The 21,397-nt window shown below is 56.7% G+C and overlaps 1 protein-coding gene across 8 annotated transcripts in view; it reads left to right on the top strand.

Moving 5' to 3' along the window:
- Nucleotides 1–18,268, top strand: part of HDLBP (high density lipoprotein binding protein) — a 67,964-nt gene extending 49,696 nt beyond the window's left edge. For all 8 annotated transcript variants that reach the window (XM_067027370.1, XM_067027375.1, XM_059053721.2 and 5 more), the window contains 17 exons: nucleotides 744–883; nucleotides 1,801–1,905; nucleotides 1,997–2,110; nucleotides 3,285–3,371; nucleotides 3,517–3,648; nucleotides 6,901–7,119; nucleotides 9,232–9,453; nucleotides 9,551–9,769; nucleotides 10,326–10,464; nucleotides 12,149–12,303; nucleotides 13,079–13,183; nucleotides 13,413–13,547; nucleotides 14,660–14,803; nucleotides 16,645–16,830; nucleotides 17,302–17,418; nucleotides 17,556–17,684; nucleotides 17,800–18,268. In XM_067027370.1, coding sequence (XP_066883471.1) covers nucleotides 744–883; nucleotides 1,801–1,905; nucleotides 1,997–2,110; nucleotides 3,285–3,371; nucleotides 3,517–3,648; nucleotides 6,901–7,119; nucleotides 9,232–9,453; nucleotides 9,551–9,769; nucleotides 10,326–10,464; nucleotides 12,149–12,303; nucleotides 13,079–13,183; nucleotides 13,413–13,547; nucleotides 14,660–14,803; nucleotides 16,645–16,830; nucleotides 17,302–17,418; nucleotides 17,556–17,684; nucleotides 17,800–17,886 — 2,435 coding nt within the window. In that variant the 3' untranslated portion in view covers nucleotides 17,887–18,268. The remainder of the gene's footprint in view (nucleotides 1–743; nucleotides 884–1,800; nucleotides 1,906–1,996; nucleotides 2,111–3,284; nucleotides 3,372–3,516; nucleotides 3,649–6,900; nucleotides 7,120–9,231; nucleotides 9,454–9,550; nucleotides 9,770–10,325; nucleotides 10,465–12,148; nucleotides 12,304–13,078; nucleotides 13,184–13,412; nucleotides 13,548–14,659; nucleotides 14,804–16,644; nucleotides 16,831–17,301; nucleotides 17,419–17,555; nucleotides 17,685–17,799) is intronic.
- Nucleotides 18,269–21,397: the final 3,129 nt, after the last annotated feature.

Raw genomic sequence — 21,397 nt, 5'->3', positions numbered from 1 at the left:
AACTCCACTGGTTTTGCAAAGACAGTGAAGTGCTCAGGCTCGAGCTGAGCTGACGATGGAGTCTCCTTAGACAGCATGGCCTCCATGGGCTCCAACGTGGTCGATGGGGGTGCTTTTATCTTCAGGTAATGTGGGAGCTTCTGGTTTTTAATGGCTTCTTATTTTTATTATTATTATCTTTTTTTTTTTTTTTTTTTTTTTTTTGCGGTACGCGGGCTTCTCACCGTTGTGGCCTCTCCTGTTGCGGAGCACAGGCTCCAGACGCGCAGGCTCAGCGGCCATGGCTCACAGGCCCAGCCGCTCCGCGGCATGTGGGATCCTCCCGGACCGGGGCCCGAACCTGCGTCCCCCGCATCGGCAGGCGGACCCTCAACCACTGCGCCACCAGGGAAGCCCTTATTATATTTTTGAGAATAATTTTTTTTTACTTAAACAGTAGTTGTCTGTCTCCACGTTAGAAATGCCCTGGCCGTGCCCAGACCAGCTGTATCTCAGGTACTGAGTGGCCCTCACTGTAGGACACTGGAAGTTCTCAGGGAGGTGCCAGCATGTGGTCCGTACCTGGCTCCTTGTAGAACATGGAAGGTCTTGCTGTGGAGTTCGAAGGCTAATCATCCTCTTTGCTTATGGGATGAGTGGTTAGCTTTGGGGAGGGCTTTAGCTCTGTCCTGCCGCGTTGTGAGTCGTTGGTGGGGCAAGGTGGATTGTGCATCCAGTGGTGCGTGTCCTTGTGTGTTCTCCAGTAAACAGAATCAAAGACCAGTACAAGGTGTCTGTGCGCATCCCTCCCGACAGCGAGAAGAGCAACCTGATCCGCATCGAGGGAGACCCGCAGGGCGTGCAGCAGGCGAAGCGCGAGCTGCTGGAGCTCGCCTCCCGCATGGTAAGCCCACGGCTGAGGCCGTGTCTGTGCGGCAGCACCTTCCTCCTGTGCCGATCCAGAGGGTGGCCGGTGCGGGTGTGGCTTGCTGGTGCCGAGCTTCCTTCACTCCCCGCATCCCCGGGGGCCCGTGTGGCGCTAGGGCTCTGGGTGCTCAGCCTTGGCCAGGTCCCAGGGTCCCAGCTGCAGTGATGGCTTCTGGGGGTGATTCTCATGCACGGCCAAGGTCAAGAAGCACAGCTGTGTGGTTATCTGCACACCCGGCGTGGGGGTGGGTGCCTTGCTCTCCATCCCTGAGACTAAGCCACCAGCCCTCACACACGTTTCTTGGTTTTCTGAGTCAAATGCAGGCAGATATATCCTTGCTCCGGGATGTCTTATCCTGGTACTGGGTTACTGAACCCTTGTTTCTCTGTCAACCTGATGCCAGTCTGATCTGAACCTCCCAGAATTGTTTGAAATGTTAGGTTGGCTGTTAGTGTTTGTCCCTGTATTCCAGCTCTGCTCGTTTTCTTGTATTTTTCCCCACGTTTTGATAGGACCTCCAGAGGAGGGTGAGAGCCACATGGGTTCAGTGCCCTGTGTTGAACCACTCTTCCTTAATCATCTGCACAGGGACGCGGTCTGAGCCACGCAGCACTCGGGAGGGCTGTGCAGAGCACGACGCCTCGCAGCCCTCCGGTTAAGTAGAATTGCTGGATGAGCTGCCGCAGTGGCACTTCTGGGTGAAGGGTCCTACACTCCGTTTTTTCCTTCTCCTTTGTTCAGGAGAATAACACACAGCCAGCGTAACGTGCACTGTGGGCGTTGCTGGAGAGAGCAGGTGTTCTGCGAGGGGTGCTCTCTGTCAGTCGCTGACGCCTGGCGGTGCTACAGGGGTGCACCTGGGCGCCCCTCACTGTGGTCAGTTGTATTTTTAGGAAAACGAGCGTACCAAGGATCTAATCATTGAGCAGAGGTTTCATCGCACAATCATTGGGCAGAAGGGTGAACGGATCCGTGAAATTCGGGACAAATTCCCAGAGGTAAAGGTTTCCCAGAGACATTCTTGATTCAGTATTTTGGAATCCAGTCCTCGCTAATAATCAAACTTGGTCTCCTGGTGATTTGTTCTAGGTCATCATCAACTTTCCAGACCCAGCACAGAAAAGCGATATTGTCCAGCTTAGAGGGCCCAAGAATGAGGTGGAAAAATGCACAAAATACATGCAGAAGATGGTGGCAGATCTGGTAAGGGGACGTTTTCCATCCTTTGTTGTACAACAGTGTCAAGGGTAGTAGGGGGCTGGGGGTGTTCCCCAGAACCCCTGCTTCGGGGAGCACGCTCGGGCACTGGGCCAGCCCCCCCCCCCATGGTATTTTGACCAGCAGAAATCCCTTTCCCGTGCACAGTTACTTTGTTTCTTTTTATAAATTTATTTTTGGCTGTGTTGGGTCTTCGTTGCTGTGCGCGGGCTTTCTCTAGTTGCGGCGAGCGGGGGCTACTCTTCGTTGCGGTGCGCGGGCTTCTCATTGCGGTGGCCTCTCTTGTTGTGGAACACGGGCTCTAGGTGGGCGGGCTTCAATAGTTGCGGCACGTGGGCTCAGTAGTTGTGGCTCGCGGCTCTAGACCGCAGGCTCAGTAGTTGTGGGGCATGGGCTTAGTTGCTCCACGGCATGTGGAATCTTCCCGGACCAGGGCTCGAACCCGTGTCCCCTGCTTTGGGAGGCGGATTCTTAACCACTGTGTCACCAGGGAAGTCCCTGCTTTGTTTTCTTGAGGGGTCTTCGGATACCTAGGCAGAGAAATTCTCCCATCCAGTAAGGAGAAGAGAAGTTTACACAAGTAGCCTGAGAAGTCACTTACTGATTTGTTACCTTCCTCAAAACTTGGAATGTGAAGAGGCAGTTTGGAACGTGCTGAGGGCGGTTGGTGGGAGGGATGCAGGTGCCCCGTGCTTTCCAGGGGCTCTCGGGGGCTTGGACTTGACCTCCTCAGAGAGGTGATGGGGAGGGCTTCCCAACGCTGCCCTGGAGGGTTGGCATTGCTGCCTTGGTGTTCAGCTCTCTCCTGGGCCTAGCATCCGGGCTCTGCCCACCCTCAGGCAGCTCTGCTCCTGGCTGTGACACCACAGAGCTGGTGAGTGTCCAGGTACTTCCGGATTGTAGAACACGCGTGTGACAGATCACAGGCGCTCTCGCAGGCCGCTCTTCACGAGAGGGACTTTGCGGTGGCTGACTGGCATGCCCGGTTGGTCAGTTGTTGGATAAGTTGTCTCACCTGTTCCTGTGACAGATCTCTGGAGGTCAGGCGGGGAGAGAAGTAGGTCGCAGAATCCTGTCATCCCATCCCACCTGCAGGCACAGGAAGGACAAGTCAATCTGTAATACGACGGTTAATTGTACCATCTTTTGTGTTTTTTAGGTGGAAAATAGCTATTCAATTTCTGTTCCGATCTTCAAACAGTTTCACAAGAACATCATTGGGAAAGGAGGTGCAAACATTAAAAAGGTGATCGGCCGGCGTGTCTCCCGGACCTCGGCTCTGCCCCCCTGCCCCCGTAGCCCTGCGCGGTTCTGGCTTTAGAGCTGAAGAAGGGAGCCTTGCTGCCCAGCTGTGGGAAGTCAGCCCCTCACGGTGCCCTCGCTCCTTGTAGATCCGGGAAGAAAGCAACACCAAGATCGACCTTCCTGCGGAGAACAGCAACTCGGAGACCATCATCATCACAGGCAAGCGAGCCAACTGCGAGGCCGCCCGGAGCCGCATTCTGTCCATCCAGAAAGACCTGGTAACCGGGTGCTGTGTGGCGGGGTGCTCTAGCCTGGGGCCCGGGCCCCGGGGCCGGGTGGGCCACCGAGGGGTGCCTGCCGCTTGTCCCGCTCAGGTGCTTGGCAATCGTCCCATTCTGAAGGTGTTGCTTTTGTGTGTGTATCAGTTTTTTGAAAAATTAACAGGCAAGAGACTGCATGTGTTTAAAGTGTGCAGTGTAAGAATTGACCGCTGGAGTCACCTCCACAATCCAGATAGCACACACTGTCACCCCGAAATAGCCTTGTCCCCCTTCACTCCCGCCTCTGCCCCCCTGGGCTCCTGGCGCCCCTCCGTCCACCCCGGTCTCCGCGCCGCCGTGGGTTGGGGTGAGTTTCCTGCTTCACTGTGTGAGGGGAACCTTGGCACCTCCTCCCGCACGCGGCCTCACTGTTCTCGGACCACAGGTCCTTTCAGATTCACCACGTCGTCCCGTGTGTCGTGCTGCTTTTCACTGCCGGGTGGCACTTTGTCACAGGACATCATGTTCCTTCTTGCGTGAGCTTTGTAGTTTGTGTCTTTCAAGGGGTTTCCTCTTCTATCTAAGTTGTCAAGTTAACTAGCATAAAAATTTTCTTAATGTTCACGTATTATCTCTTTCCTGTCTCTGGTAATGTCATCTTTCTCATTCCTAGTATACGTGATTTGCAGCATTGTAGAATGATCTCCTTTTAACCCTCGTACTATTCTTTTCTCTGAAATCTGCTTTCTCTTATCAAAGTGAGTTTCTTTCAGGCAGCTTGCTTTTTTATTCAGTCTGACAATCTCTGCCTTTTAAATAAAAGTGTTTACGTTTTAATCGCATCAGTAATTATGTGTGGTATGTATGACATGTTTTATTATATACACTCAGTAAGTTAATTAAATTACATTTAATGTGATTATAATTTTTCCATTTTTAAAATTGTGAAGTTTGACAAACACAATTCAGCACCCTCACCACTTTTAAGCGTCCAGTGCAGCTCAGTGGCACTGAGGCCATTCACGCTGTTGCGCAGCCATCGCCACTGCCACCTCCAGAACCATTTCGTCTTCCCAAACGGAGACTCTGTCCCCACCAGATAACAGTTCCTCCCTCTCCTCTCCCCAGCCCCTGGCCCCCTCAGTGTGATTACTTTACATAGAGCACTGGGATTTAAACCTTGCTATGTGTCTTGCCATTTGTTTCTCTTTGTTCCATCTACTTTGTTCTCTTTTCTGCCTTCTTTGGGTTCGATGTTTTTATGATTCCTTTCAACCTCCTGTTTTGGTCTGTTGGGTGTACCTCTGTTTTATTTTAGTGGTTGCTCTAGGGTGTTTGGTATACGTCTTCATCTTACCGCAGCCTGCCTTCAGGTGACTTGATGCTGCTTGAAATGCAGTGTAAGGAACTAAGAACAGTGGACATCCAGCCCTGCCCCCGCCACTGTGTTTTGTCAGCGTACCGTAAACCCTACATGCATCTTAATAAGAAAATATACCCATGTCACCATATCCTCTGTGCTCTAGCTGTTAATCCCCCCCTCCCTCCAAACCGTGACAACCACCAGTCTTTTCACTGGCCCCATAGTTTGCTTTTTCCAGAATGTCAAATAGTTGGAATAGCATGTAGCCTTGTTTCATGTTGGCTTCTTTTACATAATAGTAAGTAAAAGATGGATCGTATCATAAAAGTAACATTTGCTTTTGTAAGAAACACCAGACTGTCTTCCACAGTGGCTGCACCATCTCGCATCCCCACCAGCCTCCACATCCTAAGGTTGGCGGGTTTCGTTCAGGACTCGAGGCTTTGCCTCAGTGTCTCTCACTTAACGTGGTTTCCGACGAGACACCTGATGTCATCCTTGCTCGCCTGGCCTGTTTGATGATCGTATCACCAGCTTTTAGCAACTTATGATGTGTCCTGGTGTAATTTCATTCGTGTTTCTTTGGAGTTCGAAGCTCTCATCGAGCTTCTTGGATATGTGAGGTTAGAGTTGTCATCAAATTTGGAAATATTTGGGTCATTATTTCTTATTATTTTTTTCTGTCCTCCAGAAACTCAGATCACCTGGTGTTAGGCAGCTTGACCTTGCCCTGCTGTCCACCCGTGCTTTTTTTATTTGGTTGGGGAGAAGGAGTGCTTTTTTTCTCCTTTAAACAGTCTCTTCAATTTCGTTAGCTTTTTGCAATGTCTGATCTGTGATTACACCAAGTAAATTTTTCTCTTTCCATATGTTGTCTTCACCTCTACAAGTTCAGTTTCAACCATTTGTTTTTATGCTTGGCACGTTCAACCTTGCCTTTGGCTTTTTGACCTTGTGTCTAGTGATGAAAATACCTGTTTTAGTGTCCTTGGCCCGCTGGCTCTAACATCTGTGTCATTTCGGGGTGGTTCTCCATTGTTCATTCCTCGTGATGGGTTGCTTTTTCCTACTTCTTTGCATGTCAGGTTTTTTTGTTTGTTTTTTTTTTTTTTTGGATGCTAGATGTTACGAAGTTTACTTGGGTGTGCGCTGGATATTTTTGCATTTCTATAAATATCTTTGAGCTTCGTTAAGTTACTTTAAAACACTTTGCGCCTTTTTGGACTTGCTTTTTAGATTTGTTAGCTGCGATCACAGCGGTGCTTAGTCCCGGGTCTGTGGCAGTCCTTTCCCTGGCCCGGCCGGTCTCCCTGCACGTTCAGCCCGTGAGCCTGCAGTGCTGGGGGCTGTTCTTTCCCTGGACAGTCAGGGCTGCATCCTTTTTTTTTTTTTTTTTTTTTGTGGTATGCGGGCCTCTCACTGCTGTGGCCTCTCCCGTTGCGGAGCACAGGCTCCGGACGCGCAGGCCCAGCGGCCATGGCTCACGGGCTTAGTTGCTCCGCGGCATGTGGGATCTTCCCGGACCAGGGCACGAACCCGTGACCCCTGCATCGGCAGGCGGACTCCCAACCACTGCGCCACCAGGGAAGCCCAGGGCTGCATCCTTGATGCCGGGGCTTGGCCGGGGGCAGGGACCGGGCTTGGCCTGTCAGCTTCCTGTCTCCGGCGTCTCGTCGCGATGTCACGTGGGAGGTGAATCCAGTCCCTGGTGCTCCGCCTTGAGTAGAGGCAGGGTCCTTGCTTACGGGGCTCTTGGCGGGGGTTGGTCCTCGGGCACCTCGGCCCTGCCTTTGCTGCAGGCACCTGAGGGAGACATCTTGTGTGACGTCACGGCTTTCCCTCCGCGGCACGTCTGCTCTTTCCCACCACACAAAAACCTGGCTCGCTCGTGCTCTGTGTGATTTCAGGCGAACATAGCCGAGGTGGAGGTCTCCATTCCTGCCAAGCTGCACAACTCGCTCATCGGCACCAAGGGCCGCCTCATCCGCTCCATCATGGAGGAGTGCGGTGGGGTCCACATCCACTTCCCCGTGGAGGGCTCAGGCAGCGACACCGTGGTCATCAGGGGCCCTTCCTCGGACGTGGAGAAGGCCCGGAAACAGCTCCTGCACCTGGCGGAGGAGAAGGTGAGCGCTGCTCAGGGGGGCCACGCTGGGTGCCTCCACACACCCTCTCTGTGTGGCAGGTTAGCAAACACCTGTACATACCTGTACGTCTCTGATTCTTGCCACTGCTGAAGGGCCTTTCCAACTCGGATGCCTACATATTCAGTGTAGAAAATTTGCTCTTAGGCTTGTTATTTGGGGCTTTTTCCCTTAAGTATGATTTACATACAGTACATCTTAGTGTATAGCTCTGAGTTTCGACAAGCATACGTTCATGTGACCTCCACTCAAATAAAAACCTGACCATCACCTCCCAAGGTTCTCCGTTGACTCAGTCGCCTTTGCCCCTTTGTGAAAATCCAGGTGCCGCTCTGTTTGTGGACTTGGCTCCGTTTCAGCAGCACCGCAGGTGGATGGCCAGCTTTATGGGACGTCTTGGGAGTCCTTCAGCTGTGTGCTTTTTAAAATTGCTCTGGCTATTCTAGACCCTTTGCCTTTCCATATGCATTTTGGAGCCAGCTTGTCGATTTCTAGAGCGAAATCCCGCTTGGATTTTGATTGGGGTCATGTTGAATCTGAAGGTCACAGCAGGGAGGATTGTTGTCTCGGCAGTTTTGAATCTTCCAGTCCACATCGATTCAATTTGTCAACTCTCTGATCTTTCATTGGTGTTTTGTAGCTTATAGTATGAAGATCTTGTTCACAAGATCTTTTGTTCGGTTTATATCTGTTTTGTTTTTTAGTGGTATTATAAATGGTACTTTTTTATACAATTGGCACTTCAATTTCCAGTTACTGTCACAGGTAGAAGCATATTTGATTTTTGCATATTGGCCTTGTTTTATGCATCTGGTCTACAGCTCACCTATCAGTGACCATACCTTTTTTGGTGGATTCTTGTGAGTTTTATAGGTGAAACATACCATCTGTGAACGTGCAGTTCTTTCTTTCTTTCTGACCCGTACTGCCTCTGTGTCTTGTTTACTACGTTGCTTGGGCCTCCCGTGCGCTGCTCAGTAGCTGTGGTGAGCGGACGGCCTCGCCTGGGTGCGGACTCGGGGAAGCCCTCGGTCCTTCACCGTGAGCTGTGAGGTGTGCTGTGGGTCTTTGGCAGTTGCTCTTTATCCAGCCGAGGAAGTTCCCTTCTGTTCCGAGTGTGCTGAGAGTTTTTATCAGGAATAGGTGTATTGTAGGATCTGTTGACATGATCACCTGGTTTTTCTTTTTTAGTGTAAATATTAGATTGATTTGGTGCTTAACCAACTTTGGCGTTTCTGGAGTGAACCCCACCTGCTTTTGATGCGTCATCCCGCATCCTGTTGCTGGGCGGGGCTCAGCTAACTCGTCAGCTTTTTTAGAATGCTGCTATTTGTGAGTGTCTGTCTGAAAAGTTGAGGATTCTCAGTGGTGTGTTCTGTGAAACCGGCACTTAAAAGGTAACAGAATTCGGTGGTTCGCCATTTAGCTTGGGGGCCAGGTTTCCTGACGAGAAAGGAGAGTGCTTGGCCGGCGTGGGCTTGTCCGCCTGGGGGTGTGTCTCCCTCACACTCTGCTGGCGCCTCTGCCAGAGGAGCCGGCATCTCGGCCAGGTCGCTGGGCCAGGGCCTTTCGTGGTGTCAGATGACGGCCGTGGTTGGCTTGGCCATCTCCGAGCTGGAGGTTGCAGCTGGTGGTGTGTAGGTCACCTGGAGCCCTAGGGAGCGAGGACTGGACGGGGCGCCGTCCACTGGCGTCAGGAGCAGTGTGGGTGCCCGGGCCTGGGAGAGGCTCCCGGCATGCCATGGGCTTCTGATTGTGGGGTGCAGTGCCCCCAGCCCACGTCCCCTTTGCATATGGAGATAGAGAGCAGCTTGCAGAAGCTTGGTCACTGCTGGTCAGTGGCAGGCCTGGGGCTCTAGGCCGAGTGCTGTCCCCACCTTGGTGTCTCTGATCACGGAGGGGAGGAAAGGCGAGTGCCATGTTGTCGGGGTGTCTGTCCGCGTGCTGAGGTTTGAGTGGCCCCCTTTGGAGGGACGTTGGTGACACTGTGAGAACTCCCCCTCACGGCGCCATCCCCTAGGCCCTCTGAGTCACCTGCTCCAGGGCCCAGGCAGGTGGCTCAGGCCAGCAAATGTGGGGTTGGTTTTTCTGCAGCAAACCAAGAGTTTCACTGTCGACATCCGCGCCAAGCCAGAGTATCACAAGTTCCTCATCGGCAAAGGGGGTGGCAAAATCCGCAAGGTGCGTGACAACACCGGAGCCCGCATCATCTTCCCGACGGCTGAGGACAAGGATCAGGACCTGATCACCATCATAGGGAAGGAGGACGCCGTCAGGGAGGCTCAGAAGGAGCTGGAGGCCCTCATCCAGAACCTGGTGGGGCCTGGTGGGAGCTGGGCCCTGACTGGGGGTCCCGGGGTCCCGGCGCAGTCCGCAGGTCGGTTCACGCTGCGCCCCTCTCTCAACGCCGCAGGACAATGTGGTCGAAGACTACATGCTGGTGGACCCCAAGCACCACCGTCACTTCGTCATCCGGAGAGGCCAGGTCCTGCGGGAGATCGCCGAGGAGTACGGCGGGGTGATGGTCAGCTTCCCACGCTCCGGCACGCAGAGCGACAGAGTCACCCTCAAGGGGGCCAAGGACTGCGTGGAGGCGGCCAGGAGGCGCATCCAGGAGATCATCGAGGACCTGGTGGGCGCCCGGGAGGCTCGGCAGGGTTCGGGGCCCCGAGGCGGGTGCGCGCTCCCTCGGCAGCACCAGGGGTCTGGTACTCGGCCTCCTTCCTGATGGTGGGCATCCCACGAGGACCGGCCGCCCCACCTCCTCCCAAGGGGAGAGGTCCCCTGAAAACGGGTGGGGTTTCTGAACCAGCCTTTAGAGCCTCACCCTCCTCGTGGATCAGCCCAGCCTCCACGCGTCATCTGGCTGTTGTGGCCACACTTGAGGGATGGCACCTCGCAGCACCCCCTGTGGTGCGGTGTGGCAGGGGCCCTCCTTCGTCTGCAGAGCGGTGGGGTGTTGTTCCGTGCGGTCCTGGGTGGTAGCCGCGTCAGTGCACTTCGGTACCATAGTCTTTTTGGGAAACGCTTCAGAGAGAGGCCTCCCCTTTGGCCCTACCCTGCGCCACAGGCTGTCCATATGCTGGGAAGTGGCTATAGGGGGACGGAAACGAAAGCGGTGGATGTGAAGTTGACCCTAAGCAACTAACCTCTGCCGTTTTTTTTCTTTTTGCTCTGTCTCCCCACAGGAAGCCCAGGTGACCATAGAATGCACCATACCCCAGAAATTCCATCGATCGGTCATGGGCCCCAAAGGTTCCAAAATCCAACAGATTACTCGGGACTATAACGTTCAAATTAAATTCCCAGACAGAGAAGAGAACCCAGGTGAGTCCCTGCGGTGAGCCCTGTGCTGAGTGGGAAGCGGAGGGTGTGTGGGTGGGTCGGGGGGCGTGTTCCCAGCCTGGGGGAGGTGGTGGCGGGTGGCTATTGGGTGTCCTGGTGAAGCTGCTCCCTTCCTGGGGCTCCTGCGCGGGTGCATTGCCAGTATGGTCGGCTGTCCTAGGGGCTTCCAGAGGTTCAGGGTCACTCCCTGGTTTCTCAGAGTTGGGCTGTGTTGCTCCAGGGTGATGAGGTACCCTTCAAATGTCCTAGAGGTTCACAGCTGCTGGTGACCAGGCCAGGGGAGAGCAAAGCACCTGCAGCCTCCAGTGCAGTGGGGTGCCCTGAGTGCAGGCCTACCGCTTTTCCCGGGCCCTCTGCGTGCCACGTGTGCTGGGCTCCGTCCCTGGCAGCACCTCCTCCCCGTTGCCAGCACCCCTCTCGTGAGGCAGCCACTGACCCGCGGAGGGCACCGTCTGAATGGCTGGCTGCCCTTATGGGATGGCCCTTCAGCTCCAGGTGTCCTGCCTGTCACCTGGTTGTGCTGTGACCCCGGGCACGGGGCAGGGCAGGGCCATCGGTGGTCACGGGGTGACCTGCGTGACACGGATCTAGCTGGTGTCTCAGACCCAGCTTTGCAAATCCGTGTGCTCCTTGCTTCCCGTCTCCTCCCTGTTGACCCATCGGGTCTGGTGTCAACCCTCTTGGCCTTCAGGGTGCGCTTCCAGTGCTCTGTGCTCTACGGAGCTTGTCATGGCTGTTGCAGCTCCTAGTTTCCAGAGAAGATGGGCTGTTTTGAGTAGAAACGAGTTAAATCGTGTTTGTCACATTTATGTTTCACACTTGAATGTTTACTTCCTAATTTTGAAACTTCACATTAAAGAAAAATTACACAGGGTGGTATAAAGATACATCCAGGTTCACCCCCCTCACACACAGGCACACTCGTTTTTTCTGAGTTATTTAAGTGTAACCTTGAGACCCACCCTTTCCCTATAGTGACGTCTTCATAAAGATGAGAGCATTCTCCTCTCTCATTGGGGATAAGCACGGCGCATTCGCCAGAATCAGAAGATCCAGTGTTACGTGACACTGCTGCCTAGTTTGTTGCCCACGTGCAGCTTCTGCTGATCTTAAAAATGTCCTGCCGAGCCCACATCTTTCCCCAGCTCAGTCCAGGGCCATGATTGCTTTAGGCAGTTGTGTCTGTGTGCTTATTTGCTCCTGGGTTCAGTCTTGCTCTACGAATGTCGTGTTGTTTATTTCGGTCACGCCCAGATCCTAGAGGGGGCCAGGGGAGCCACGCCGGCCGGCTCCCGTGCCCCAGCGCTCTTGGATTTGCTGGCTTCCTGGCACGAGAAGCTGGCCCCTCCCCAGTCATCTTCTCCAGCCCCTCCTGGCTGCCTCCGCCCAGCACAGGTCACTCGGGTTGTCATGACTGTCTGGGCACTGGTCTCCTTCCCTCTCGGGTGCAGTGGGCCCTGCTATGCGCCCCTCCCGCAGGTCTGTCTCCTCCCCCAGCCAGACAACGTCCTCCCGGAGTCAGGCGGGACTCTTCCCTCCCCACCAGCACCCCGTAGGCGCTGGACCAGTGTGCGGGTCTGGACAGAGATGAGCGTCTTGCGGTGGCCCGTAGGACGGCCTGGGCCTGGGCGCTCGGCAGCTTGAGCTGCCCCTTCCCTGTCCCTAGTGCACAGCGTGGAGCCTGCTGTCCAGGAGAATGGTGACGACGCGGGGGAGGGGAGGGATGGCAAGGAGGCCGAGCCCGGCTCCCCCAGGAGGTGCGACATCATCGTCATCTCGGGTCGGAAGGAGAAGTGTGAGGCCGCCAAGGAAGCCCTTGAGGTGCGTTCAGAACCCCACCACCACCCCCGCGTCCCTGGGGACCCATCAGCAGGCACCGGGGTGGGGGCGGGGAGGGAGAGCGGGTCTAGTCACTTGAGCCCGAGGTCCCAAGCGCCTTGGCTTGCGCTGCGGAAGGCGCTTGACTGGGTCACAGCCCAGGAGCGGGGCTGCAGGCCCGGGGCCAAGGACGGGCGCGGAGCTGGCGGGGCTCGGACTCCCCCTCCGTGATGTGCAGCTGCCGGGGCCTGTCTCGGGCTCATGAGCATGAGTACTTGACGAGCGCCACCTCAGTGGACAGGACGGGGGTCCTGTCGTATCACGGGTCAAGGGCAAGCAGCTTGCCGAGGTAGAGGGCACGGTCGGGGCTGCAGTCGGGACCGTGGAGTCGGTGGTCCCGCTCTGGGGTCTCAGCGAGGCTGGGATCAGGGCGAGCCTCTTTGTGAGCCCCACTCCCTCCTCTGTGGGCCCCCGATGCCTCTTTCCCTGGAGTTGTGTGCTTTGCTCCTGCAAGGGGCGGCTGTGTGGAGCACAGGCCCCGGTCTGTTTGCTCTGCCAGCGTTGACCTGAAGACTGCATCCCGCCCCCTTTTTCCGTGTCCTCTGTTGAGTCAAAGGTCTAGGCAGCATTCTCAGTCCAGGCGGAATGGTACAGAAGGTCCGAGAAAGCAGTCTGATGGTCACGGGCTCTTCCCCTGGCTCCACGGACACCTGCTGCGGAGCCCACAGGGCCCCCCTGCTTCCCGCTCTCAGGCCTAACCTCGACCCCTGCCCTGCAGGCGCTGGTTCCCGTCACCATTGAGGTGGAGGTGCCCTTTGACCTTCACCGGTACATCATCGGGCAGAAGGGGAGTGGGATCCGCAAGATGATGGACGAGTTTGAGGTACAGCCGTCGGCGGGTCCTCTCCCTGGAGACCAGGTGTGGGGGGTGCCTCCCAGGTCGGGAGGTCAGCCCTCTGAGTGGGGCTTCTTGTCCCAAGCCTGCAGCTGTGTCCCTGGCCAAAGGGACAGGTGGACAGCTGATCACGGCTCCCAGACTCCCCTCTGGTGGGGGCCAGGTAGACACGAGTCTGTCCTGCATGTGCATCAGGCCTGTCTCCGTCTCCGCACAGGTGAATATTCACGTCCCGGCACCTGAACTGCAGTCTGACATCATCGCCATCACGGGCCTCACTGCGAATTTGGACCGGGCCAAGGCTGGGCTGCTGGAGCGGGTGAAGGAGCTGCAGGCAGAGCAGGAGGACCGGGTGAGGGCCGGCCGGGGCTGTGTGGGCCGGGGAGGATCGCCCGGGGGGCCCAGACCACCAGCTCCCGGGCTGCCCCTCAGCCAGTGAGGTCAGGTGGCAGCAGGAGAGCCAGGTGACACCCCGTGCAGCGAGTTTGCATCAGAGGCAACGCTGGGGCCGTGGCCCTTTCTTCTTGACGTAACGGCGGCAGAGGTGGGCTTCCATGTTAATTGGCCGTTTCTTAAGTAAATCTGAAGACATTTGCCAACCTTACAGGGCAGGTTCAGCTGGGGAGGCCTGGGAGCCATTGCTAGGAAAGACCGCCTCGCCCCCCAACATGTGACTCTGGTCCCAGGCGGCTCTCACTGACGCCCTCGGTGCTGTTTCCCTGCCGCTGGGTGGACGTGAGAAGCCGCTTCGCCTCTGGGGGGCTGGCGTTTGGAGGATTACACGAGTGACGCACGCGGGGGTGGGTGTTCGGGAAACTTGAAGCTCTGTTACAGTTTATGTGGGGGTAACGGACTCTTTGCTGAGGGGAGCCTTCCTGGCGTCTGGTGACGGGGCAGGGCCTGTGAGCCTCACAAGTGTGTGGTCGCCGCTGTCTCAGCCTCAGCACAGGCTTTGGGGCCCTTCTCTGCCCAGGGCTTTGCCTGAGCCTCTGCCTGTGGACATCCCTTAGCGCTTTTGTTCCCTTTTCTGGGTTTTTTGTTTGTTTGTTTTGGTTTTGTTTGTTTTGGTTTGGGGTTTTTTTTGCCTGCTTTCGTACCCCTACCCCAAAAGACCCAGAACTTGTTTATACTTACTCATCAGGTCTGTTTCCCACCTTAGGGTAGTAGAGCCCAGGGCTTGCTGTGTGCTGTGCCAGGCCTGTCGGTTACCAGCACGCAGCTTTCCCTCTTTTCTGAAGGATCTGTGCTCGTGGTTGTGGAGTGGTCAGGTCCTCAGGTTCTCATTACTAGCTGATGGCGGAAGGGGCGCAGCGGCTAGCGGGAAAGCCGTGTCTCGTTCTTGTTGCAGAGGTGACGACGGACCCCTTCCAGGTTGAGGATGGAAGGGGCGCGTGGGCGCGTGATGCCGAGGGCCAAGGCGGACGTGCCCCGCCTCCCCCTTACTCTCCCTTGTCTCATCTGCAGGCTTTAAGGAGTTTTAAGCTGAGTGTCACTGTAGACCCCAAATATCACCCCAAAATCATTGGGAGGAAGGGGGCAGTGATCACCCAAATCCGCTTGGAGCATGACGTGAACATCCAGTTTCCTGATAAGGATGATGGGAACCAGGTAAGAGGAGCACTTGAGCCAGACGCCACGCACGGTGGAGCGCTTCGGGGGCAGAGGAACTCCCATTGGTCTCTGTCCTGTGCCCTGGGGACAGTGGCCACGCACGCTTAGGGTGGGTCCAGAGGAGCGGTGAGGGTAGCAGGTCTCCGAGGAGCTGACTTTGGCTTGGGGTCTGGGCCCATGTTGGCCCAGGCCAGCACGTGAGGCTTCTCTGTCATGGCTCTGTCGCCCTGTGGGCTTGTGGCACTTCTCCCGTGTCCACCTGGCCCTCCGCCCGCTGCACTCAGAGGCGAGTGGAAGGCAGCCCCTCCCCCGGGCATCACCCCCAGGCCGTCACACACCCCTGCCTGCCCCCTCCCTCGCCCTTTTTGCCTCCTCAGGCTCAGCCTCTGGGAGGTGACCTGGGCCCTCCTGTCCCTCGCCCTGCCTTCCTCTCCCCCCAGCCTCTTACTGCTCTGGAGTCAGCCCCCGGCCTCCTCCTCACTGACCCTGACCCTTCCCAGGTGCATCCTGGGCAGTGCCGTTTCTTCACCTCTGCATTTCTAAGTACTGTTCATAAAACTACTGTTCTACTTCATTTGTGACTTTTTTTTTTTTTTTTTTTTTTTTTTGCGGTACACGGGGCCTCTCACTGCTGTGGCCTCTCCCGTTGCGGAGCACAGGCTCCGGACGCGCAGGCTCAGCGGCCACGGCTCACGGGCCCAGCCGCTCCGCGGCGTGCGGGATCCTCCCGGACCGGGGCACGAACCCGCGCGCGTCCCCTGCATTGGCAGGGGGACCCCCAACCCCTGCGCCACCAGGGAAGCCCCCATTTGTGACTTCTTAAAATTATCATGATCTTGAGAATTTAGCTGACTCTCCTTGCCTTCACTACCTTTTATGTCCCCCAACTTTTCCACCTAATCATCAATTTTTTAGTCGCTGTTTAGTGTTTAGGTTATTTCGGTTAGTATCCCATGAGCCAAGTGGGGTTGAGTAGTCATGTGTCACATTCATGGTTTTTTCCTGTGAGGCTTATGCTGCATTTGCAGTCTGTTCTGTGCTGTTGTGTACTTGGCGGACGATAGGCCCACTGGCTGGTGGGAGTCTGGGCTCTGCTGGGCTGAGTTCTGGGTGGAGCCCGCTGCCCACTGTCTGCATTTGCTTCTTCGGGACCGGAGGCACCTGGCCGCGGCCTTGGTGTGTCCTGGCGTTTTTCTTGTCTCGTTCCTGGTGTGGGTCACCAAGTTTTTGCTCTTCTATTTTGTGTCCAGGTGTTCGTTCTTGTCTGTGGTCCTTTTATGTCGTGTTGTGTCTTCAGTGTGGGGTAGTGTTTTTCCCTGTCCTGGGGAACGTGGGTTTAGGTTGTACTTGCTAGTTTCCTTCTCTCTGCCTTGAGTTACCCATTTGCTCTGCTCATCTTTACGGCTCTGGCGTCTGACCTGCTGGTTTGAGGGGCAGGGGTGCTGGCCTCGTTGTCTGCACCTTGTCTCCAGGTCGGTCTGTCTGTCCAGCGGAGACGCCTCCAGTGGAGGCCACCCACCCCCGTGCCCTCAGCTGCCAGCGTCCCCTCAGCTTTGCGGCCCGGCGCCCTTCCTGCTCCTCGTCAGCAACTGTCCTTTTGGTGGAGTGGAGTGGGGTGCGGGGAGGCGGGAGAACACAGTACTGTTGACCTGCTGTTTTAGACGTTCTCCCTTCTGAGCGGGTTGGGTTTCCCCATAAGGTGAGGCCTTCCTCACCCAGGCCCGCTGAGCGCCTGTCCCTCTTCTCACCTCCCCACAGAGCTGCGCCCCCGCTGGGTCCGTGCTCGCAGTCAGGCATCCCTGGGTGCCCCCTCTTCTGACCGGATTCTCCTTTCTCAGCCCCAGGACCAAATTACCATCACAGGGTACGAGAAGAATACGGAAGCTGCCCGGGATGCCATATTGAAAATTGTGGGTGAACTTGAACAGATGGTTTCTGAGGATGTCCCGCTAGACCACCGTGTTCACGCCCGCATCATCGGTGCCCGTGGCAAAGCCATCCGCAAAATCATGGATGAATTCAAGGTGAGCCCCTGACCTGATCGTGAAGGGCGTTGAGCCCTAAAAGCACAGCAGCGGGGATCGGCTGGGTGCCCTGTGCGCCATCGAGCCACTTCTTTCCCCACGAGCCAGTTGAGCGGGCAGCGGGGACCACCTGGGGCCTCACGTGTTCCTGCCTGGGTTGCTGACCACACTCGGTATCTTGATGGGGAGACTTCTGAGGCTCAGGCGTCTGTCCCTAAGGTAGAGGCCGCGTGGAGTCACAGCTGTGTGTAGTTGACTCTGTCGGCGGTGCCCTGCATGGCCTGCGGAAGGTGGCATCCCCGTGGTGGCCGATGGCTCTGCATCTGTGAGGGCACATGCGGCTCTGAACACCAGGTGCCCCTCAGGGCCCCGGTCCTCCCGAGGGGGGATCTTCACTAGAAATGGACCGTTTGCAGCCGCACACGACGGGGCCCTCAGATCCGTCTTAGCTGCTGTGTGTGCTCCTTCCAGGTGGACATTCGCTTCCCACAGAGTGGGGCCCCCGACCCCAACTGCGTGACCGTGACGGGGCTCCCGGAGAACGTGGAGGAAGCCATCGACCACATCCTCAACCTGGAGGAGGAATACGTGAGTCCGGGCTGGGCAGCAGGCCTGTGGCAGGGCTGGGGCGACAGGCACCTGGGACCGGGTGGGCGCCTTGCGGGTGCGCGGGGTGCCCGTCGGGCATCCTTGCTGCAAACCGACACCCCCGCCTGCGCCCACAGCTGGCCGACGTGGTGGACAGCGAGGCGCTGCAGCTGTACCTGAAGCCCGCCCCCCACGAGGAGTCTAAGGTGCCGTCCAGGGGCTTCGTGGTGCGTGACGCTCCCTGGACCGCCAGCAGCAGCGAGAAGGTGAGGCTCTGCTGCCTAGCCCCTGTGCGTGTGCCTCGGCGGCCATTCCAGAGCTGCTGGTGGGGGGCTGGGGGCAGCCTCGTTACTGAAGCCGATCCCTCTCTCCCCCCCACAGGCTCCTGATATGAGCAGCTCCGAGGAGTTTCCCAGCTTTGGGGCTCAGGTGGCCCCCAAGACCCTCCCATGGGGCCCCAAACGATAATGATCAAAGAGCAGAACCCTCTCCAGCCTGCTGACCTGAACCCGCCACACGATGGTTTGTCTCAATCTGACTCAGCGGCTGGACCCTTCGTAAATTGTTGATGCTCCCCTTCCCCGAGGTCTCACAGCGAAGCCGGCGCCCCGCGCTGTGTGTGGCCCGGTACCGGGCCTGGTGGCGCCCAGCGTAGCGCGGGACCTGCTCCCAGCCTTTGCTCTGGGCGGCTCTCCACTGTCGTGGACACTAAGGAGGTCACGGGACGGTGTCACCCAGCACATCGGCGAGGCTCTGGCCTCTGCCAGGAGAGCACCACAGGTGCAGCCGAGTCTACTTCCTGTGTCATGACCTCAGGAAATAAATTTCCTTGACTTTATAAAAGCCAAAACGTTTGCCCTCTTCCTTTCCCACCTCCCTCTCTCTCGTGCCTGTCATCCAGATGCTCCTCCCTGTAGAATGCGTTCCGCCTTCTTCCAGCTGCCATAAAGCCCACTTAGCCAGACCACAGGGCAGGTCGGGAAGCCCGGCATGCACGCTGGGCGCCGCAGACCCAGAGGAGAGCCGCGGTGGAGCCAGAGGGGTCAGGAAGGCAGGAGGGAGACGCGCTTCTTGGAGGGCCCTGCTTGCCCCGCATCTCGTCGGGGCCTCTGCCCCGGACCACACGGGCCCGGGCCCCGAGTCTGGTGAGGCTGGTGAGTGCGCGGGGCCCGAGGAACGCCAGGCAGAGAGGAGGGGGCTGGCTGGGGAGGTGGAGATCACCCACTCCTGCTCCGCGGAGGCCTGCCCTTTGCACACTGGCTGACTTGTTTTTACACCACCTTCCGCTCCTTCGCACCCACCCCTCCCCTGTTGAGTTGCCTCTTTCTACCTCAGAGCTCGTATGGGGTGTCCTGAGCTTCGGGGTGTGTTTGCTGTGGCCTTGGGGGCTGGAAGCCGAGTGCCTGGCTCAAGGCAGTGCTGTCCCTCACCCACTGGGTCGGTGGCCAGTGGGCCCGTCCAACGGGGAGCACACAGGCCACTCCCCCAGGTGGCTGCTGATGCATGCTCGAAAGGTAGGCTTCCTGGCCCTGGGGTAGAGAGAGGCTGCCGCTCGGCCGGGACCAGAGGCCCTGGTGCTGCTGGCGGCCTCTTTGTCAGGGTGTGTGGTAGGTCAGTCCCGCGCTTGGACCCCAGGCCTTGGTGGGTCAGGGTGCCCCGGCCCCAGCTGGCTTGGTGAAGGTCCACCCTGAAGAGGGAAAGGTGGGGCCCCGTCTCCACGGAGGCGACGGGCCACTCTGAGTTGTCTTGTCCCAGATGCTGGGCTTCCTGGAGGAGCTGCCTTGTGCCCTGGGGACAGTCTTCTCTGCTCTGACCACCTTCTCCCCACCCCCCGAGTTTTTCTCTCAATGTATTAACTGGAGCTCGGCCACCTTCTGACTTTTCGGTTCCTGAGTAGACCCCGAGTGTAACCGTGGTCGCCTCTGTGAGTCCCCACTAGCTCCTGCGGCCTTCAGTGTGCCCATTCAGAGGCGTGACCAACTGGGAGAGGAAAGAAGGAGCCTTTGCTCCTCCTGTTCAGTAGGCTGCGTGACCCTGAAGGAGGTGGGGTTGATTGCAATGGAGACAGGAGGAAAGGCCCCGCCTCTGGGAGCCTCGCAGGGGCAGAGCCGGCCCCTCTTCTCCTTTTGCATGAGTGTCAGAGCCTTTGCCACTGGGCCCCCCAGGAGTCCGCCCGCACCTCCCCCTCCCTCTGTCTTCCCTACAGCATCCAGCCCTGCCCTCCCCAGAGGTAAATTTTTAATTCCCACAACAGATTTTTGCACACGTGCATTTACTGCTAAACGTCATAGATGCAAACTCCCCTTTCCTAAACTGTGTTTGGGGTCTCGCTCGCTCTGTTTTTGGTTGTTGTTAAAGGGGATGAGATGACTGTGCCCAGGCCTGTCCCCTGTAGCCTCCGATGCTGCGGGGAGAGCCTGGCGGGAATGGGCGCGTGTGTCCGTCTCCTCCTTGTTGAATGTCTTCCATATCATATGTGTCCATGGCTACCATCCATCCCTTGGCCTTAACTTTAAAATTTGGAGATTATATGCAAACATGTGTAAAGGCTCATGAATATGGATGACACTGGAATTTTATAAATTCTAAAATAAAACCCGAAACCAGATACAGTGTGCTGGGACTCATTTTATCACGTCCCGCGTGTGCTCAGTCTTTTTTTTTTTTTTTTAGTAGTGGAATTTTTTTAAAATTTTATTTTATTTTTGGCTGTGTTGGGTCTTTGTTGCTCTGCGCGGGCTTTCTCTAGTTGGGGCGAGCGGGGGCTGCTCTTTGTTGTGGTGCGTGGGCTTCTCATTGCGGTGGCTTCTCTTGTAGCGGAGCACGGGCTCTAGGCACACGGACTTCAGTAGTTGTGGCTCGAGGGCTCTAGATGTGTGGGCTTCAGTAGTTGTGGCGCATGGGCTCAGAAGTTGTGGCTCACAGACTCAGTAGTTGTGGCACATGGGCTTAGTTGCTCTGCGGCATGTGGGATCTTCCTTGACCAGGGCTTGAACCCGTGTCCCCCCTGCACTGGCAGGCGGGTTCCCAACCACTGAGCCACAAGGGAAGAAGACCCTGTGCTCAGTCTTGTGAAACCAGGGGTGTCCTCAGCATGCTCTTGAGTGGTAACTGGACACCCACATATATTTGGTGTAGTTCTCCCAGCTAGCATAGGGTTCTCAGCCCTGTGTTAACTGTTCCCGCAGGAGCCACAGCGCTGGGAGGCATCGTTGTTGGGGGTGGACGGTGACCCGGCACTTCCCACTCCTAAACATGCACCCTGCAGGGGCACCAGCGGGCGCCAGGAGGTGTGGGCAAAATTTGAAGGCAGCACTGTCCCCAACAGCTGGGCAGAACGGCTCAGTGGCTGTCTGCATTCAGGAAGCTGACACAGCTCCCTGAGTGGGTGGGCTACTTATGCACAACGCTGCAGGGAAGGCTCGTGGTTGTGTGGCCCCTGGAAAAGGCGGCGCCTGTGGATGCCATTGTTCCGTCCCTCCAGTGGAGGCCAAGGTGGTGGCTACTCTAGGTGGGAGGAGGAGGAGGGTGGTGTGGGAAGGTCCTTGTCAGGACCGCGTCCTGGTGACCAGGGCTGTGTCTTCGTTCAAAAGCTGGTTACACTGGTGTGCTCGCTTCGTGAAAGCCCAAGGTGTGACCTAGCGTTTCTTGTGTTTCCATAAATTTACTTTAAAATTTAAAAAGTTTGAAACAGCAACAACAAAAACAAAGCAACTATCTGCAAGAAAATACTTGTGGATTTGGTGACAAGAGGGGCATGGTGCGTGCAGCCCCACCACCCATAAGCGGAAGGATGGCTCATTTTCTAAACAGTGGGTGAGCAAATGGCAGATTCAAGAAAGATGCCAGTGGCCACACCACAGCCTCAGCCCCACTGGTCAAGAAACGCTCAGTGCTGCCCGAGGCCCAGAGCGGTGGGTTTTTAAATAAAGGTGTCAACCGGCAGTTGTGGGGAAAAGCCAGGCGGTGGCGCAGTGCA

Source organism: Kogia breviceps, chromosome 2 (assembly GCF_026419965.1).
Source record: "Kogia breviceps isolate mKogBre1 chromosome 2, mKogBre1 haplotype 1, whole genome shotgun sequence".
NCBI lineage: Eukaryota > Metazoa > Chordata > Mammalia > Artiodactyla > Physeteridae > Kogia > Kogia breviceps.
The sequence above is the reverse complement of the archived record's forward strand: the minus strand, read 5'-3'. Positions and strand labels throughout refer to the sequence as shown.